Source organism: Epinephelus moara, chromosome 10, assembly GCF_006386435.1.
Source record: "Epinephelus moara isolate mb chromosome 10, YSFRI_EMoa_1.0, whole genome shotgun sequence".
NCBI lineage: Eukaryota > Metazoa > Chordata > Actinopteri > Perciformes > Serranidae > Epinephelus > Epinephelus moara.
Window position 1 is genome coordinate 40184545 of NC_065515.1, and position 20560 is coordinate 40205104.

General features: G+C 40.9%; 1 protein-coding gene across 5 annotated transcripts in view; it reads left to right on the forward strand.

The window, feature by feature from the left end:
- The window catches only part of mast2 (microtubule associated serine/threonine kinase 2), a 212418-nt gene that overhangs the window by 78339 nt on the left and 113519 nt on the right, over positions 1-20560 (forward strand). The window contains exon 1 of one of the 5 annotated variants that reach the window (XM_050054366.1): positions 14939-16777. The exons of the other annotated variants lie outside the window; for them this stretch is intronic. Coding sequence (XP_049910323.1) covers positions 16739-16777 — 39 coding nt within the window. The 5' untranslated portion in view covers positions 14939-16738. Of the gene's footprint in view, positions 1-14938; positions 16778-20560 lie in introns of those variants that run through there. 5 annotated transcript variants of the gene reach the window in all.

Genomic DNA, 20560 nt, shown 5'->3' on the forward strand with positions numbered 1-20560 from the left:
GGGGGTCTGTCAGCTTGGCGTTGGTAACACTTATTCATCTTATTTACACAACGGCATGTCATTTATGTCCCTAGACGGTGCGCGTCTAAAATCCTCCTCTGCTCTCTGTGTCGCGCACGGCAGAGTTCGGCCCTGATGCGCGCACACACACACACACACACACACACACACACACAGGTGAGCACAGACACATACACAGGTAAGCACACAAAAGCTCTGAAGAACTCGTTCCCTTTCTTGAGAACGAGTTCTTCCCTGCTCGATAAAATCGATTTATCGCCCAGCCCTACCTGAAGGTCTATTATTTACTTTTCTTTTTGCTATAGTTTGATGTCCACCAACTCCTGGGCAAAATATCCGGCTCTAAATGCTCCACTGTCTTCACTAGCTAGTCTGTAATGGTGTCTGTCAGCTTTAATATTAGTGCAGATTTAAGAAGATTTCCAGTTGGTCGTGCTTAAACAGAAAGCACCCTGACTTGAGTGAAGCATTACACTGATGCTTCCTGCACCCCACTTACATTAACATACAGACAGTCAAACTCTGTTCTGTTCTGTTTGGGATGAGGTAATCCAGTTCTGGCTGTATCGCCCATCTCTGATGACGGAGGGGAAATTGAATTGTCTTTCCATCTCACACACTCACTCCCCCTACCTCTTTGTGTCTTTCTGTCATTGTTGTTTCTCATCTTTCTCCTCCACATCCCTCCTTTGTGCCTGTGAGCTGCAGAACATCACCCTTTAATAAAACCCCTGTGTTGTGTGTGCTCTCGGTTCTCTCTGTTTACATATTGTTACCTGCTGTTATCTTCTGTGTACAGGGAACAGCACAGTCTGAATGCGTAATATGAAAAATGTGGGTCTTCACCTCCCTAAATATTAGACTGCATTGATCGCTGTGAGTATGCAGTTTCCACAGTTTGTTTATGTTAATGATGTGGTTAAAACATCAGTCTGAACCTTGACATTTTTTGGATAGAGACAGAAAGAAGAAGAGCAAAACACATTGACAGTGTAAGATTATATCCACAGGGTAATTTGATTTGTATGTATAACATCTGGGACTGTTTTGTTCTCAGAGTTTATGAGGATCAGACAGCGGTCAGTGGCGTCCTCAGTCTCATCCTTCCACCTGCATCATGTCAACCTGTCTTTTTATGTCTCTGTAACAGTATTAGCAGAAGCTGAGGTTGTGCTCAGGCTCGATTCCTCCAAAATAAATGAAGTGATAGATTTTTCCAGTTTTTTTTTTTTTAGTCTGTCTGTATGACTCGTTTTGAGATGATAGTGAGACTTAAAATTGATTTTTCTCAAGTTTTATGGGCTGACTCAGTTCTCATCATAAAAGCAGTAAGAACATCTTTCCAACACTTACTGGACATAGATGCAAGTTGCCTTTAATGGGCTGAGCTTTCAACCTGCCAGACATCTCTGCCTTGACGAGTCTAAGGTGAATGTGTCTGCATGTTCTCAATAATGTGAGCAATTCCAAAAAATGAAGCTCTTTCTGTTTCAGCTCATTGTCCAACCTAAACCATCCTCTTAAAAAACTGAAACTGAGCTTTCTGTGGGAGTGGGTTGACTTGAAAACACTTGCGCAATGTACAGTGTTTAAGCTGTTTCCTGTGCCTGTTTCCAGTCCTATATTGTCACATCTCTCTTATGGTCTTAGAACAAACTCCAGGTCTCTCCTGTGTGTCTGCCCATAGTCCAAAACAAAGCTCACTGTTTGTATCGAGGAAGGAACGAGTACAGAACAACAGCAGTCTGTCTGTCTGCAGGAACTCAGCCTCACTTTCAAACAGGCTGCATTGTTTGTTGTTGCCACTGAAATGTCTCCAGTGTGGCTCGACTGAACGGACAATAAGCATACACACAGCACCGAGGTGCATTGACCAGAGCCAGCAATAATTTGAACTGAGTTTGAACCCACACACACACACACATTTTACACTTTACACATCACCAGTGTGAACTTTTCCACCCGCTAGTTAAACAGTAAATCCAACTTGCATTTATGAGATACAGATCAGCTCAAAGTAGTATGCAGAGATTTGACTTGGCCAGCAGCCGATAAAACAGCCTTCAGCAACTCTTTTAAATAAGCTCAGCCTGTGTGTGTGTGTGTGTGTGTGTGTGTGTGTGTGTGTGTGTGTGTGTGTTTGGGCCTCTGTATTGTCAAGAGCTTGCTTTTCCTATTGGCCTTTTCCTCCTGACAGTGGATATATTCAAGCTGAGCTCCAATGCTGGTCAGAAGGACCAGACTTCCACTGCTCTCTGGGATAAGACACCACTTGACTCCTCCAGGGCTGCTGTAGAGTTGTGAAAAGACTCAGGGTGGTTGGAGACATAATTAGGGATGCACCGAAATGAAAATTTGTGGCCGAATCCGAATAATATTAAACGCTAGGCCAAATACCGAGTACCGAATACCAAATGCCGTTTTTAGTTTTTCATTAGTTTTTGCAGATGAACCCCCTCCAGATTAGTGTTGTCACGGTACCAAAATTGGATCCCACGGTACGATACCAGTGAAAGTATCACGGTTCTGAGTAGTATCACGATACCACAGCAAAAATGAGGCAGATGTGCCTTTTGTCATTTATAAAAAGATAAATCACTTTTCTATAATACATCAATGATATTTCAATGGAATAAATTACTTATTGACTTATTCATACTTCAAAAACAGCATCAATAAGTGATTAACATAGGGGGGATCAAAATAAAATAAATAAATAAAATAAAAATCAACCAGCCACCCTCCTCCCCTGACAAGTAAAGAACAGTCCCTTCATAAGTAAAGAACAGTCCCTAAAGTGCGGTGAGTTTTGTGTGCTGTTACTTGCCACAAAGAGAGAAATGTGAACGGCTCGTTTCTCCTCTGATACGCCACATACTGTGTGCCGCCACGGCTCGGCTGTTCAGGTACTTTTGGGCAGTCATGACAACAAGTTATTCACCTGGAGCCCGTCGCCGGTAAGCCATTATCATGCGCTGCCGTATTTAACAGGAATACATTCCTGTCTGTGTCTGTGACCCCCGTTCAACCCACAACCGGCGGGATTCTCCGTTTCGTTTCTGCTGCTGGTTGAAATCTGTACTCACACAGCGTGCTGAATGATTTATTTTGCTGGCACAAAACTATTTTTAGTCGCAAATGCGAGTGCGGTGACGGACAGAGTAAAATATCGCCACACTGCCGACATTTTACTCCGTCCGTCACCGCACTCTGTTTGATTGCATTATCAAAACACGTTGCTATTATTCGGCCTTGCTTTTCACTTATTCCACCGAATACCGAATGTGTTTTTTTTTTTTTAATCTCAATCTCTTCAATGTGTTTGCATGCATGCAAAGAATAAGCTTTCGGTAAAAGAAACTGATTTCCTCAACTGAATCTCTCCTGGAGAAAACAACAACATTTACATGAAAGCATGAAATGTCCGTGACAAAATTTTGCTGGGATGGTCATGTAGCTGGATGTAAGCAAAGATGATGAAATGCTGCAGTGTCAGCCTAAATAATGTAGGCTAACATTCTATGTCTAAACTGACAACCAGATAAGCAGCAGAAGATATAAAATGTTCATGAAATGTATCTGACACATTAGACTCCCACGAATGCAGCCCAGTTGCCAGAGGAAAATGTTGGCATCGTATGTTGGGTGGCGTCACGTGTTACCATGGCCACATGCCTGCCAAGCTGCAGACCGCTGTTTAAGACCAGAAAACAACAAAACTGGTCATATTTAAGCAAGTTATTGCTGTGTTTTAAATTGGCATTATAGGTTCCAAACCAGGTGTTTTATAGTGACCTGTCAACAGGGATAGTGTCACGAAAAGTGCTTGTTTTTTTTACAGAGACATTGCTGCTTTTTATACCGGGATTGTTCCACCACTACCAGGTAGTTTAAGCCGAAACATGATTTTTTTCCTAACCATAACAGTTTGTTTTGTGCCTAAAGCTAAGCTTATTGAACTATGATATTGCAAGTTATCTGCTAATTAATATGCAAATGTACGATGCCAACATTTTTTCTGCCGACTGGGTTGACGGGCTATATGAGTAAGTTTTAACTGCGAGATTCAGGCTACTTTGAGTGTATCAGCTAAATTAGTTTCTCCAGAGAAGTATCACCACTCTTTTTGGTTGTTGACCTACAAAAACATGCTCACGGTCATTTGGTGTTGTGAAAGTGTGGTGCTGCTGTCTTTGACAGGTAATCTTTGGCTCACCAGCTTGCAGAGCATGATAACTATAAGCCAAATTACAGTTTGTCCTTCAGGAAAGATACAGTTTTCATGTAAATTCGTACATCTTATATAATCAGCTACTGGTGATGTTTATCATTATAACCAGTAAAGTGATGGTAAAGGCCAGGCAAAAATGACAAGCTTGATATCTAAATAATTTGCATGTTGCACTTGAGAAAGTAAAAAAAGGTTAAGACTGTTAAAAGTTAGACTGTTAAAGATACAATATGAGATTCCTAAACCTCAGAGTCTAGCAATGTAGTATTTTATAAACCTGAAGCCAGATCCAAAAAGGTAACTTGGTATTGAATCCCTACTGCCCTTTATATGAACTATTTGTAAAGTATTATAGGTAACTTTTGATGTGGAGTTTGAGAGGGCTGAGTAATTGTTTAGTGTAAGGACACTGAAATCATAAAAGTAAGGAAAAGTCAAGGGTGAAGGGAAAAAATGGGGCGCAGCATTAGTCTCTGTCTTCACAGTTTGTCCTCTGTTTGTCTCTCTACCCTTGTTCTCTCTCTGTCTCCTTTTTGCCTCTTTCTCCCTCTCTCCCCCTCATTCCCTTGTTCTCTTTCAGCTGCCCTCTCTCCCCCATCAGTGTAAAGCTTGTTCCGGCTTACTCAGCATTTTCTTATCAACCCCCCTCTGACGGGGAAAAGGCTTTATGCAACACTGCGTCCTTTTCATCCCCTCCTTCCCTCCCTCCTCACTTCTCTCCTCTTCCTCTCATTTTCCACTTCCCCCTCTCTTTTTCTCTTAAGCTTTGATCTGGTCTGAGCTTCATCACAGAATGTGATGGCTTGATCTCCCCACTACTAAAAATGGGAGCACTGGCCTCTTTACATGGCTTTTAGCAGCAGAGTGAGTGGGTAGATCTGTGATTAAATGTCTTTGAGGAGGAAAGCAAAAGACTAGAAAATTGACCGTATTTTGACACTTTTATATTTTGCACATTTATAATGTGGAAAAATTGGACTGAAGTATGTTTTTCTTGTACTGTGCAGCATCCTGTTGGCAGTACGCAGAAATGTCATCATTACTTGTATCAGAGGTTCTAGCTCTCTCATGATAGGAAAAACAAAGTTGGACAAAAAACAGTTGAGCAGTTAATAACCGTGTCTTTAACTGATAAAATCAAAGAAACTGAGCTCAGACATTACACTAAATTCAGAAATCTAAGTTTATGAGGAGTCACAAAAGTTGCAAGGTTAATTTCAATGGGGAGGTTATTTCAGAGTTTGGGAACCATGATAACAAATGCTCAGTCTGAATGTACCTTTTCTTCTGCTTAAATCTTCAGTATTAAACTTTTTACGTGTATCAGTCATTTTTTATTACCAGTTGGTAAAGGGGTTGTAACGTAACTGAAAAACTGAGACCTTCCCTGACTGTCTTGGTTGCCTCAAGCACCCTGTGGACTTCTATGTAAAGGACTTGGAATAAGTTTTCCAGGAAAACCCTAGGGATGTAAAGTTTTTGCATGTCCCTGAGTGCCTTGCCTCTCTTTTGCTCTGTTACAGAGCTAAAAGTGTCCAAAAATACGCTAACCTACATTTTACAGCGACGGACCTTAAGCACCCTCTAGCAACTGGAAGTCAGCCAGAGCAAGACCAAGCACAGGGTGTCTGTTCCCAGACTGCCCTCTTAACCATCACGAGTCCCTGCCAGATCAGCAAACTTTTGGTTGCTGCTGTTAGACTCAACACTGCCGCTGGCCTCCAGCCCACTGTAAACTTTGGGGCTGGCGTTTGCACTGCCTAATTGCAGTTGCTGCATTAACTTAAGTCAAAGCTGCTGACAGCTGTCCTCCCAGGAAAGTAGTGTCCTAGTGGCGGGAAGTGGGGCAGAAGGTTCACAGGCTGTGCCATTGGTAGCGAGCTAATTCTTGTCCCATTTGTGGTCTGATAAACAGTAAATCAATAAAATTCTGTACCCCAAATAATAACTTCTGTATTCCTGATGCAAAAAAATCCTAATGTTAGGGCAAACACTGACATGTCAAAAATGTTGTGGTGTTGTGGTTTTAGCTGGCTAATGTTAGCTTGCTTGCTAGCATGGATGACTAGCTAGCTAGCTAACATAGCAAAATATTGTCCTGTGTGATTGCCGTAATTTGATTTATCCAGATTTAAGGGCTGATTTGGCAGGTATTTGGTTAGCTGCTTCCCTTGTGCAAATTACTTTATCAGCTAATGTTATGAAGCAACCAACACCAGATCCATGCAGCGTAACTAAGTTACAACTAGCTGCTAAACCTTTGCTTGCTTGCTAGCTAATGTTGTAAGTAAGATTCTGTCTGAGTGGATATGTTGGTAGGCTGGCTTGCCAAATTACTGCATTTGTAGGATGGACTGAAAGCTATTGGCTGCCCTTAACAGGAGTTATCGAAATATCTGAAATTGTACAGAAGCGTTAAAAAAGTGTCTATAATATATAGTACAAAGTTTTCTGTTGCACCTCAAACCACATCAGCAGTCACTCAAGGGCTGTCTGGTGGATTGAGGTTAGATTTCAACATGTGGCTGAGGTGAAACCTTTTGGTATAAAGTGTTCTAGATTATATTCCGTTCCCATGACACTTGGCCTCTGACACAAACAATTCAAAATTTTCCTCTTTTGCTGTACATATCCAGCCTCATTAAGCTGAGCAGAACAGCCGTTACTGCCTGCCTCCATGATAAAGAAGTGTCTTGCTAAGAGAAAGCAGTAGAACTAGGATGTATTTTCCAGGACTTGTGATTATGTAAGGTCAAAGCTCTTCGTGTTGATTTAACTTTCTCTTAAAGATTTCAACCTCTAGTCTCCTAACGTGGATGGACTTCACTAATGCAGTACTCCCATTTGAGCTCCGTCAGTCTGTAACAAACACCGTGTTTAATTTATTCAGGCCAAGCTCTCCTGCTGTCCTGTCTGAGGAGGCTGACACACACATTCAAACACACCGTCAGCACAATGCGTAGACAGAGCAGCATGCAAACTGTCAGCATAATGCAGAAACACACACACTCAGCTGTCATCTCAATACACAGGCCTCATGTTTTTATTTTCATGCTGGATTGTTGCTCAGTTCTGTTAGCTGTCTTCCTCTCAAGCTTTCTTTAATTGCCTTTGTCTTGCCTTACTCACAAACTTTCCTTTACTTGTCAATCTTTGCAGCGGACAGACTTTGCATTGTTTAGTATGGCTTGCTACCTCTCCTCAGCACTGCTGTTATCACCCCAAACCTCATTTACCCCCATTGTTTGCTCAGGTTCAGTGTATCTGAACACTCATGCTCCGAGCAGAGGTATCAGCCGGGCTGTTGTCCAGACAGGCGGCCAGCTGGCTCAGGACAGTCAGACTAACAGTAGACCAGCTCATCAAGCTGATGAATGAAGTTACACAAATAGGAGCTCTTTATCTCTGCTCCTTTATTACACAATGTAGATGACGTCCTTGTTTGGCACAACAGCCTGTGTGTGTGTTTGTGTGCGTCCGTGTCTGCAAATAACTTCCTATTCATGTATTTTCATTTGCATGTGTGACTTGGCTGTGACTGTATCACAGACGTGTTGGTGGATGTAAGTTTGTGTGCACATCTGTGGTTTGGGTCCTGGTCAAAAGTTTTTAATTAAGCAACCAAACTGTAAATAAAAGGAGGTGTGTACAAGTCTCTGTGGACAAAGAGCTGGGCAGCAAAATGAAGGGCCATTTGTTAAATCTATGTCCATAGACATCCATAGAAGAAATTGTCTGCATCACCAAAAAATATAATGAAACTGACTGCAGCTGCACAATGTATTACGTATTTTGAATTCATTATTTAATCATTTTATAACAATTTAATAACAATAAAATTTATTCATGTAGCACTTCAGGTTTACACTGTAGGGTGGCTGGGCACATGATGACAAATTATTCCCATTTTTAATTAATCTGCACTTTTTTTTTTTTTTCATTAATTGTAGTAGTTTGAAAAATGTCATGAAATAATTAAAATTTCTAGATACAATTTGAAAAAGCAACAAATTCTCACATATAGATTCTGAAATGAGGAAAATTATGGTGGCTTATATTTCTGTTGATCATCTGATCAATTCAGATCTTTTGCAAAGTACTTTGCTGACATAGGCTCAGACAAAAACAATCAGAACACAAATACTCGCAAGAGCACATACAATGCATGATGAATATGTAATTTACAAAATGAATTATTAAATAATGTAGTTGCCTGTCTTGGCAGGTGGAAGGTTTTTACTGCGAAGCAGCAGTAGACAGGATTTAGTTAGCCATAGAATGCTAACCTGTAAAAGCTGGTCTTAATCTGGATTTGAATATTGTTTTTTTTTGGTACATATTTATCAGTAGACCCAAAGAACAGGGTTTTATAGTGTGTTGTTAGTTAGTTAGTTGTAACTGTACCTTTTAATCTTTATGATATTGCCTCTGAGATTACTATCACAGTATTAAACAAGTTCATTATATTGCATATTTTATTCATATTGTGCAGTAATAAAACTCACAGTACATGCATGTATACAATATACAGTATGTATGTGTGAGCTGGGGCTCTATGGTCAGACGTATTAGAATCTATCTTCAGGTCCTCTACAGCAGTCAGAGGTCACTTGTTTCCATATCGTAATGGTAGACTGAGCGTGTCCAATGTAAACTCTGACATTACTGTTTGTGTATAAAACTCTGTGTGTGTGTGTGTGTGTGTGTGTACATGTACATGTAAGTGCGTGTGTGTGTGTGTGTGTGTGTGTGTGTGTGTGTGTGTACCTCTGTGACCTTTGACCTCTCACTTCGCAATCAATTGACCTTATGAGCCTTCAGTCAGTACTACAATAAATTTAAATTAAGTTTAGCTACTTCCATTTTGTATGCCCATATGGACTCATCATTTGTTGATTTGATGAAAACTAAATGAATGAATCTGGTATCATCATGAAAAGTCATAGAAATCTGATCCAGTTGAAAATCAGATTGTCAAAGTATCTCTTGCAGCAAAGAAGTATTTTGTAGTTTCATGATTTGTTTGATTAAACTTGGTGTTTGGGAACATGAAACTGGGATGAGCAGGGATTGAATGAACTATTCTAAGAGATATCTTAGTTGGTCTTCTAATGAGTTTTAATTTTAGTGTCTTTGCCTTTTTTATTTAATATGTCATATTGGTACCATTACGGAAAGACTTTTTAATCTCTAGACTGTGGAAGTTGTTGAAGCTTTGTAACAGGATTTTGAGATGCAACAGACCAAAAAATCGCAAGAAAATATTATGTCTAGATTTAAAGACCAATGTTCTGTCCTCCACTGTGTCTGCAGTCTCTTGTAAAGACATGCAGAAGGTCAGGTAGCTGGGTCTCTGGTTTGACAGGGCTCAACAAGCCTGACGCTGTCAGCTATAAACAGAACACTATCTGAGCACTGAGTGCCTCTCTGGTCAAACAGGGAGGGTGGGAGGTCAAAGAAGCAAGAATTTTTTTTTCTTTTTATGGGATTCAGGAAAAGATTTAGAGAAATAAGAGGAAGAAAATGCTGCTCTCGGCAATTCTTCTGCATTGACAGGTACAGTCGGGGCCACAGCTTCAATTAACCTCCAATACAGCAGAGACATAAAACAGAGCAGGAACAGGCTTTTGGTTTAATTAGTTGTGTATGAAGCAGAGAAGAAAACAGCCTTTCTTAACTCTCTCTCGTTCATCATCACTCTTTCTTCGTGTTGTCTCGACTCTCGTTTCTGAGCATCTTGTGTTTCACAGTATCTCTTTCTGTGGCTCAAGAGACAAGTAACAGAATCCAGTGGTTCCTTTTGTTCAAGGTGGATATATATACCAGTGGTTAAGCTCATGGTTTGTATTAGTCAAGGGAATATATGGACTTGAATGAAATTCTGAAATATATGACTTTTACTGCTGCTCCCAAATGTAAGGAAAAAGCTTATTATCAGTTTTCAACGGTAAAGCTGCTGAGCATCAGCATGGTAGCATTGTCATCGTGCGCATATTCGCATGCTGATATTACCATTTAGCTCAAAATACAGCTGTGCCTACAGTTGGTCCAGAGCTGCTAACGTAGCTGTAGACTCCTAAGGCCCTGACACACAAAGCAAGGTGGGCCGTTGGTCAATGTCGGGCCGTCAGTGAGCCTCTGTCACCCTAGTCTATGCAGTGCGTTCAGGACTGTTGGTCCTCGTTGGCCCTCAGACGGCTTTTTTCAGAAATTTGACATGTTACGTTGGCAAGCTCATCAGCTCAATGTTATCTTAGGCCCAATTTTTCTTATGGTTATTTTTATAAGTTGCTAGCGCCATAATTAATTAGCTCCTCCATTTTGTCTTCTTTCTGCTTCTGTGATGCCCGCTTTTTGGTCGGGCCACTGGCAGAACTTCAGCACGAACTCTGTGCGGCAGAGTGAAATTTCTGTGCTTTTACTTGGGCAATAACCACTTCATAAGCCTACTGCTGTGTTCGAAAACTGCTTCCCCTCTGCCACTTTCCCCTCATTTGCCCTCATTGAAATGACTGGAGGCAGTGTTACCATGTGGCGGTGTGAAAGCCCTATTAGTCTGCCTTGCTGTACGTGTGAATGGCACTAAATTACCATTTTATTGTTTACTCTGACTTCCCTCCGATACAAGTCAGCATTCTTAATCAGTTGTAAATAAACACTTGCTCTTTAAAGTTACTCCCACACTTCATTGGAGGTATGAGTCAGATGCTAAATCTGGTTCACTCTTCATTTTCACTGACAATATTTTTCTCCTCCATTCAGTTTTGTAAAGGAATACTTCACCCTCAGAAAGACTATTTGTATATCAATTAGTCAAAATTAGTTAAACGCAGTCCCCAAACAATCAATTAATGAATATATTTGCCTTTTACAGTGGAGGCATGCAGGAAAAAACAAAGCTTTCTTCATGAATTCAAGTTAACATGGCATGACTAATTAATTTACAAATTGATTTGTGGGTGAAGTATTCCTTTAAGACCATTTTAAAAGAATAGGATGAGTGATAGCATTGCATATTGATGATGATCTCGGGGACTTATGTTGTTCAGAGCAATTGGCAACAGCAGATACCTTTGCCAATGTCATGAAGATATTTGGCTTGTTTCCCCATTAATGTAATAAATTACTATTATTAGTATTAGTAGTATTAGATAAATATTAAATATAATATGCCCTGTCATAGTTTTACATAGGCATCTCCTGGATTTAAATGACACTTGGAACACCAACATCTACACACACACACACACACACACACACACACGCCAACTCACTGACGTATAAGCAAAGACCTGTGCTGTTTGTGTCAGGCTTTAGGACATATAGGTCCAACGTTATAGAAAAAAATAAATGTCTTTTTTCAGTGCAATGTGCAGCATAAGTGACTGGAGTTTTAGTTTGTAGTTTTTATTATTTAATGTTCAAACAGTAGTCTGGTTTTGTTCTTATTATCCTCTCAGAGGCTATTACATGGTTAGATCAATGAATTTCATTAAACCACAAGACCCAACCAACCGTAAATATCTATCACAGCCTGATGAATCTTTTTCCTCTGTGCAATAGAGCTCCACTGTTAGCCACAAACTATTTAAAACACATCACTGAGCCACACTGTTGCACATGGGTGACATGTTCCTTCATTACCATGAGTTCACACCATAGTTGATTTTGGCTGAATCCCAAAAACACCGCCCTGCTGCCACATTTACTCGCTGGAGCACTAAATGTGGATTGATCCACCACTGACAATAGTTCCAAAATATGCACTATTTCTTCCTGTTTGTTTGATAAAAGCTACAGTGATCAGCTGTATTCAGGATGTCGTCACACATTGAGCAAATAAAGCTTTAACAAATATGTGAGAGGGATTTCAGAGCCAACAAACCAGCTACGTAGCTGAGCCTCTGTGTGTTTGCAGAACCAGCCAGTGAAGCGCCAGTCAGTCGACCCAGTCCGTCAGTAAGCTGGTGTCAGTCAGTCTCATTGTGGCTGTGTGAACATTCCTCTCTGTGGCCCCTTCTGGCCTTTGCTCTCATTAACACAGAGGCTCTGACCAGTACCAGGACCCCCAGACGGAGAGGGGAGGGGCCTCACACTGTTTCACCAACATTACTTAGGGTCTGGTTTCTCCTCACAAAGAGGGAGCAGATTCTGAACATACTGATCCATCCACAGAAACACAACATGTTGTGTCCATGCTGTACAATCCCAGTATATGCGTACAGAGGACAAGCACAGACCAGCTCCTTCCCTCCTGTTACTGTTGGAGAAGTGGTGGTATTTTTTGTAGTTATCCAACCCATCCATCCCTCCTCATTAAGAATCTCTCATCTCTTTGTGAGTCATCGGTACATGGCTCTCTGTGGAGCGTAGGAGGACACCAGCCACTCTGCCTTCTCTTCTCTCTCTACCATGAAATCTCTGCCTCCATTTCCCTTTGTATCTGTCTTTCTGTCCTTATTCTCCTTTTTTTCCTTTTCTGTCTCTCCATCTGTTTATTGCAGAGGAGGCTCGCCAGTTAAAAATAGTGTCCTGGTTTTCAGCATAGGCTGTTATGCATTATCTGTCATTCTGTCTTGACTCAGATGGAACATTAATGACATTCAACTTCAAACAATCCTTCAAAACATGAATTTTCCTGGAGTTAGTTCTGTAACTAACAATTATATTCTTTATTGATAATGTACTTTCAGTTAATCATATCAGTAAAAATTGTCTGGAAATAATGATAAACATCCATCACAATTTCCAAGAAACCAGGGGGACCAAAATGCTTCTTCGTCCAACCAACAGACCAGAGTTTAAAAATAAGCTTTTTACTCTATAATGTTATAGTGTATATCCTTTAAAGGGCGAGTCCATCTGGGTTCTTTGCCATTTTTTTCAAATCAAACCTTCCACTTAGCTGTTAGCAAAAGGCGATGATGTAGGTTACAGCGCTCAGGCCCTCCTCTCCCTCAACCCCCGCAAACACTATTTGACAACAGTATGGGGGGTGTAAAACTGCATTTGTATTGTATAATTACAATTGTAGATCCTTAGTCTGTGTATTACCTACAGTAGATAGTTGTCAGAGCACTCCCAGTTTGGAGAAGCAGACAGGAGCACTGGGACACAGAAGCTAAGCAATGTACTGCTGTTCTGCTAGGTAAGATTACAGTTGTTGTCAAAGGGATCTGGTGGCTGTGACCGTGGCCAGCAGCAAAATGTATTTTAGCCATGTATCGAAAAGACCAACCTTAATAAATCAATAAGTTTAACGGTTCACTATTAGATTATTTTTACCCATTTACCTTGCTGTCAGGGAGCCCTTTCCAACAGGGGACAGAATTGGTTATATCACCCTCCTAAAAGCCACCTGACAGGAGTTGCTGGTCTACCGCTGCCTTGACTGTGTAATTTGCGATATTGTGTGACTTTGGAAATTGGACTAACATAGCGCTTACAGCAGTACATGATTTTAAATGTAGCAACAACATCATGCAGAACCCTACGCCAGGTCAAATGGGAAGTAGTTTTTAGAAGGGCTTGGGAGCATTTTGAGACTAAAACATAGGCTACATACTTTGACCAACATTGGAATTTGCAGATTTGACTACATAAGGAACATTACTGGGAAGCTACAGACTGATGTAAAAACCTCAAAATGAAACACAAATTATGGAGCAGCCATTTAGAGGCTGTTATAGTGGTTTTGGTTGTTTTTTTTTGCATGTTTTACGTACTTCAAATCACATATGCTCCATGGGGCCAAAAGTATGTGAACACTGCTATCCAAATCCTTCAAGTCAAGTCAAGTCAAATTTATTTATATAGCACATTTAAAACAACCTCGGTTGACCAAAGTGCTGTACAGTTCCTCCAAATATAAATAAATAAATAAATGAATGAATAGCACAATGTACTTTTGGTCTGGTTCTGTTTTTCTTGGTTTGGACTTCTTACTTCTAGTGAAGAAACGTAATGCTGCAGCATACAATTATAATTTAGACTATAGTGTTCTTCCATCTTTATGTCAACAGTTTGTGTTTGTCCCTTTCCTGTTTAAACATGGCTATGCCCTTGTGTGTAAAACCAGTTCCATAGAAAAATAGTTTCTTCATGTGTGTCTGGCCTGCAAACAACCCTGACCTCAGCTTCATCTAACACCTTTAGGATGAACTGGAGCACTGGCTTTGAGCCAGAGCTGCTCATTCAACATCAGTGGTCGACCTCACTAATGCTCTTGTGTCTGAATAGGAGCAAATCCCTGCAGCAGGTTCAAGACGAGTGCAGGCTGTTAGAGCAGCACATTAATCGCCCAACTATCACATTTAGGTGTGATATTTGCATGATGTCACATTTGAAAAGATGGAGCTGGTGAGACCTGCCTATGTTTGAATTTATCTTGTTGAATAAGTAATCATCCAAAGCCTCTGATCAGTGGGCTCATGATTAATTCATCCATACACAATAATAAAACATGAACCACAGATTGCTGTATGTGTGTGTGTGTGAGAGTGTGTGTGGTGTGAACACACCCTCTTGTTTTGATTAGAACGAGCGAGGCTGTGGCAGCGGACACACAGTGCAGAGGAGCGAGGGAGGGAGAGGCGGAGCGCCCGTCGTCCCTCCATTCATTGCGAGCAAAGTCTCTGTCTCCTGCTAACGCCTCCACAGAGAAAGCAAGAGAGAGAGAGAGCGAGAGAGAGAGAGTTTGATGAAAGAACGGGGGAGGAGTCACAGCATGTGAGCATACTGACACATCAGAGAGAGCAAAGAAAGCAACAACAGAAGAGACGGACAGATTTAAAGAGCAGGAGAGGACGGAAAGGATCTGCTCGAAGGCCACATCTGCACTTCTCTCAGAGAGAGGAAAACAATATCTCCACTGGTCCTTCCTCCCTTGTTCCTCCACTCTGGATCTCCTCCTTCCTGCAGCCTCTTGGAACAACACTAAAGACTGAGAGATGCAGGAGAGGACGCAGAAGGGGACGGAGGAGATGAAGAGATGACTAGTGTGTGTGACAGGCTTGTATGTGGAGGCGACAGTTGTGTGTGTGGGAGTCCCTAAGCTCCTGCCGGCGTTAACCAGATGGAATCTGGCCCGGCCGGTTGGCATGGAGATGGATGCGAGGTGCCTCCTCGCTCAGTGGACCGCTGCTAGCAAACAAACAACCTCTTGTTTTCTGTCTGCTCTCTCTGTCGCCAGGCGAGTCCAGCAGCTTTAAGCGTGGGCAGTGTGTGTTATTGTTTTTTTTTTCTTGGATTCTCTTTTCTCTCGTTTCTCTTGTCCCATAGAGAAAAAAGTGATTGAGAGAAAGCAAGCCTTTTTTTATAAACTCTGTGGACTCACTCATAAATCCACACACTTCTGACTGACGCCCTTGTTGAAAGAAACTCTTAAAAGCCGGCTCCCTGCGAGTGTTTTTGAAGTGTTTTTTGGGACCTTGTTTTTTGGGACAGCTCAGCTAAGCCAGAGGGCTGCAAGCTGGTGCCTTCCCATTTATGTTTTGCCTCCCTTCTGTCCTCCTCTCCCTGCCTCCATATATCCCCTGAGGCCCCATTGTCATCATTAATTTCTATTGCGAGTTTCCCATGAATAATGGAGGCAGTGGAGTCTCCTCTGGACTAGTGCCTTAAGGGTGGGAGGTGGATGAAAAAGGAGAGGACAAGAGAACAAGAGTTTAGAAAACAGAAGAAGCCGAGCACTAGAGTGTCAGCTCCCTACATCTGTATGAGAGCAAGGCAGAGGGGTGTGTCTAGCGCTGAACGGATGAATGGAAGAGCAGCCTACGGAGGCTGAGCTCAGGAACAACACGTGCTCTGACGACGAAACAGAGGAGAGGACGATCCTCGGCCACTTACATCCAGACCGCACCTTCCTCCCTCTTCAACCAGCTGGAATAAACAAAAGGGATAAAGGAAGAGAAAACAGAGCAGTGATGCTCTGATCCAGAACCACAACGAAGAAGACTGCAACACTTTCCCCTGCTTTTAATTTTACTCTCTGCTGTTTTCTTGTTCATCCTTTTGAACATTTGTTGGAACAATTTAAAGATGGTCAAGTGGAATATCCCAGAAGCCTTGGGTTTCACATTTTTGTTCCTCTTTAATTAGAAACACTCATTCATTTTGACACAAATTCTCTTTTGACGTGTATACAGGAATGCTCTGCAAAGAACCAAATCAGGTCTGCTCAACTGGAGAATCATTTGAAGAAGCGTCTAAGAAAAAACAAGGCTTGTAGAGTTTTTTAGAGATCTGGAAAATGAGCAGAGAGGACTGTTTAGAAAAGAGGACAGTCTCATAAATATAGGATAACTTTCTTGGCAACTCACTCTGTTTTTTGATGACATGGCCTTTTGTTGACGGTTTATGGACAAAGAAAGGAGGAAGTTGTAATGTAACTTCCTCCTTGTGGACGTACTTCCTAGAAAGTGCCTGATCTTTGTAGCTTTGTAAAAAGAAAACCAAAAAGGAAAAGATACCCGAGCTCACAGAATCATGGATGACTCGAGTATTTTGAGGCGCAGGGGACTCCAGGTAAGAACCAGTTTGTTGCTCAAGACTAGAGCTTAGGATTCCTTTGTTATTCACAGGGGTCAGAGGTCACGCATTTAGAATTTGACATGGCACAAATGATTGTATAAAGGGTTAAAGGAAAGAATGTGAGCAGGAAAACACATTTGGCATTTTTTCCCCACTAAGATTTCTGTACACATGAGATTTTTTGACACAGCTTCATTGTTCAGAAGCACACTCCTAACAGTCACATACTATCACATTTCCAGCTGGTATGAGTAGAGAAAGCATACCAGCACTCTTAACACACACACACACGCACACCCACACAGACACACACGCACACACTCTCAGCATCTCATCAGACCTATCCAGTTTCTCCCTCTCATGGTAATCGGTAAATGACGCCAAGCCCAGTGAGCAACAACAAGCCATCATGTATCAGAACAGACCTTTACAACTTTAGAAATACATTAAAAGGAACATAACAAAGTATCAACATCTTTTACCTCTTTGTCTTTATTAGTGTTAAACATTTTAGATGAATAGATTTTTCCCACCTTTGAGCCAGGTAATGGTTGCCTATTGGTGTGGTATGGAAATCAATGTTAAGAGGATCTTAACGCCTTGTTTTAGCTCTAACACATCACCACACATATATAAAACATGGATTAAAATCCAAGTTGATCAAGTCATTTATTAAGTAAAAATTCCAAACAAAAAAAATGTGAAGAAACCAACTATCTTTGGCTTTTGGACAGTAAGTAAGACAAAACAACCAATAAAGAGATGGGGCCTTGGGCTTTAGAAACTTTTGAGGGGCCTTTTTTAACCATTTCATGTGATTTATCGATTAGGGAAATTAGTAGACTAGCAGAAAAAAGACATATAATGACATAAATGTGCTTGTTCAACTTTATTTGTTATACCATAAGGTTTGTTATTATGGTAAAGGGACATGCACTTGTGTAGTTCCCTGTTAGTCTTCGGACCACTCAAAATGCTTTTAACTACTTGTCACATTCACACACTGGTGGCCAAGGCTGAAATGCCCCCTGCTACTCAGCTTGAACACACTGGCACACTGATGAAACAGCCATTGGGAGCAATTTGGGGGTTCAGTACCTTGTCCAAGGAGATACTTAGACATGCAGAGCTGGGAATTGACCCGCTGATCGATCACGACCTGCTTTACCTCCTGAGCCATAGCGGCCAACACCTTACGATAGCGTATGTACAACAAGGCAACCTAACCATCAGTATCTAGCGAACATGATATTACCTGGTATTAATCAGTTACGGTATCTTAAAGCAAGTTTCAAGCCTTTGCATGTTGATTTTTACTCTAAATGTTATAGAAACCCATGGCTTCCTGGAGGGTATGGGATAAAAAAAAAAAAACTAAAACACTGTGTCAAATGGTCAGCAGACATAATACAAATAAAAATGTTATTTGAAGTAGATGATCTAAAACATGTAAAAACTTTGAAATAATTTAAATTGGTATTGTGAATGTGAGGAAAACATCAGTAGCACATTTAAATATATATCTTTTCTTCATTCTTGCATTTTTTTAGATGTTTTCATCCTATTTTTGTGCTCTTAGTGCTTCAGGGCTGTAGATGGAGAGGCTCCAGTAATGTTGAGTCAGCAAGCACCAGTCTCCCCCCTCCGCACCACCTCACCCACCCCTTGAGAGAGGGTGGGGATAGTTTCGTATGTTTGAGTCAGTTTTTAGTGTTCAGCCTCAGATAACCTCCCCTCCCTCACACTCTAAAGCTGCCAGGAGAAATAATACAGGGATCCACTGAAGCACTGTGTTCTATATCCAGTATTTGCAGTATTTAAAATAGCTTTGTGCAGAGAGGAAGTAGGCCTTGAATGAGGACACCATGCAGGAAGAGATGACCTGGATTTGCTGAGATTGTAGGACTTCACTGCACCTGTTCTATGTCAGGCTTTAACTTCCAGATATAGGTTTCACAATGTGAGAGTTGCGTGATACTATATTTTCACAAAATACACAAACTCTCTTCATCCAGCTTTTTCATTTATGTTCCGTCATTATTTATAAACAGTGTATTTTAATATTAAAACCACTGCAGTGACTTTTAAGATATCATATTTTACACTGAAATAACTGATTTAAAAAGTCGTGTCTGCTGGTTAAAGCCTTAGGATAAGACTGCTTTTGTTGGCCTTGGTCTTGACTCCCTCTCAGGTTTATTGGACTGTTGACCTGCGCTCTACGTTGTTATGTCTTAGACTGAGGTGGTTTGCACTATATCTGTATTCATGTGGTGTTGGGCCAGCAGTGGGCGATAATAAACTATTGCTCTATTATTATATACTCATCTCTGACCATCCACTTTGATCTCATTTTAAATTTGCATTGCTAGCATCCATACTTTGTTTTATGAGTATGCATATGCATGTGTGGTTACATTATCCAGTGTGTTTCACTGCATTAAAAAGCTATATAGTATTATATTTCTGCGTGACACTCGAGACAAATATATTGACATAGTGCAGATGGCTAAGCAGCCTATTGTTATACAGTGATTTCTTAAAGGATGTCTTTCCATGCATGTATGCTTACAAAAAATACAGGGCTTTTATAGTTTATGTGGGAAAGGTTCAAATGTCCTAGGCTTCAATCTAAACTTAAAGCACATCCCAAATTAACTACATAACTGCCAAACTTTTTATTATGAAATGAAAATATTTCACTTTGTACATGTGTGTTTTTATGGAGAGATGATCCCTTTTTGTGAAAATATTGCCAAACAGACAAACTAAAACATTGACTGACAAATGCACATTTGTTTGCCTCCACACAGCAGCTCTGTCTGGACCTGGTGTGTTTGTTGGGAGGGCTGTCCTCTGGCACGTTTTGTTTCTGTAAATCCCTTTTTGTGGCTGGTTGCCCACAGTTGGCTACCAGTACAGTCGGCTGGACGGATTTAAAACATGTCCAACAGTCTGAAACCTCGGCCCCTAGAGGCTACAGTGTTGAATTGAACCAACTACACACTCATAATTCATCTATTCTTAAAACCTTCCCAGTAGTGGAGATGAAATGTAAAAGTTTGTCTCACGGGCAGTGCCAGAGGAAACGTAATGGGGTTATTGAAATCAAAAGGCTTCCTCCTCTGGGGAACAGGAATGTGATTAGGAAATACCATGGCCTTTTAGATTGCTGTATTTCAGCCTTTCAAGTGGAAATTATGGCCCAAAGGTCAGGCGGTCCACAAAATATCCTCTAGAGTCCATAAATGTCTGAAGCAGCTTTCATGCAGATTAGGCCATTACCTTATAAGATAAATTATCATGCATCAAAGTGTTGATGGAACAGACATTTCAGCCTGATGATGGCTTGAGAGGAAAGGTTAGAGGAGGTCACCAACAGTGGTACGATTCAGCTTCTGGGGTTTACAAATATCTGTAACAAATTTTAAGGCAATCTATCCACTGGCTGTTGAGATAATAGCTGGAACATTTGCTGGATCAGTACATTTGTTGATTAACAGAAAATATATCATAGACAATTTCTGCAGTAGAAGAAGTAATTTATCAAATAAAATAGGTTTGGTCTTCTCCAAGGTGATGCTTTGAAGCTTGTCTGTAGCTCATTAGGGCCTGCAATTGGTGACTGTTCTAATAATCTATTACAGTATCTATTAATCAGATTTTTAAATGTCAGACTAAGAACGACACACACAGTTTCGCAGAGGGCAACATAATGTCCAACCCTGGCTCTATATCCCAAATACATAAATTGCCTATGATATCAGACTTAATGGT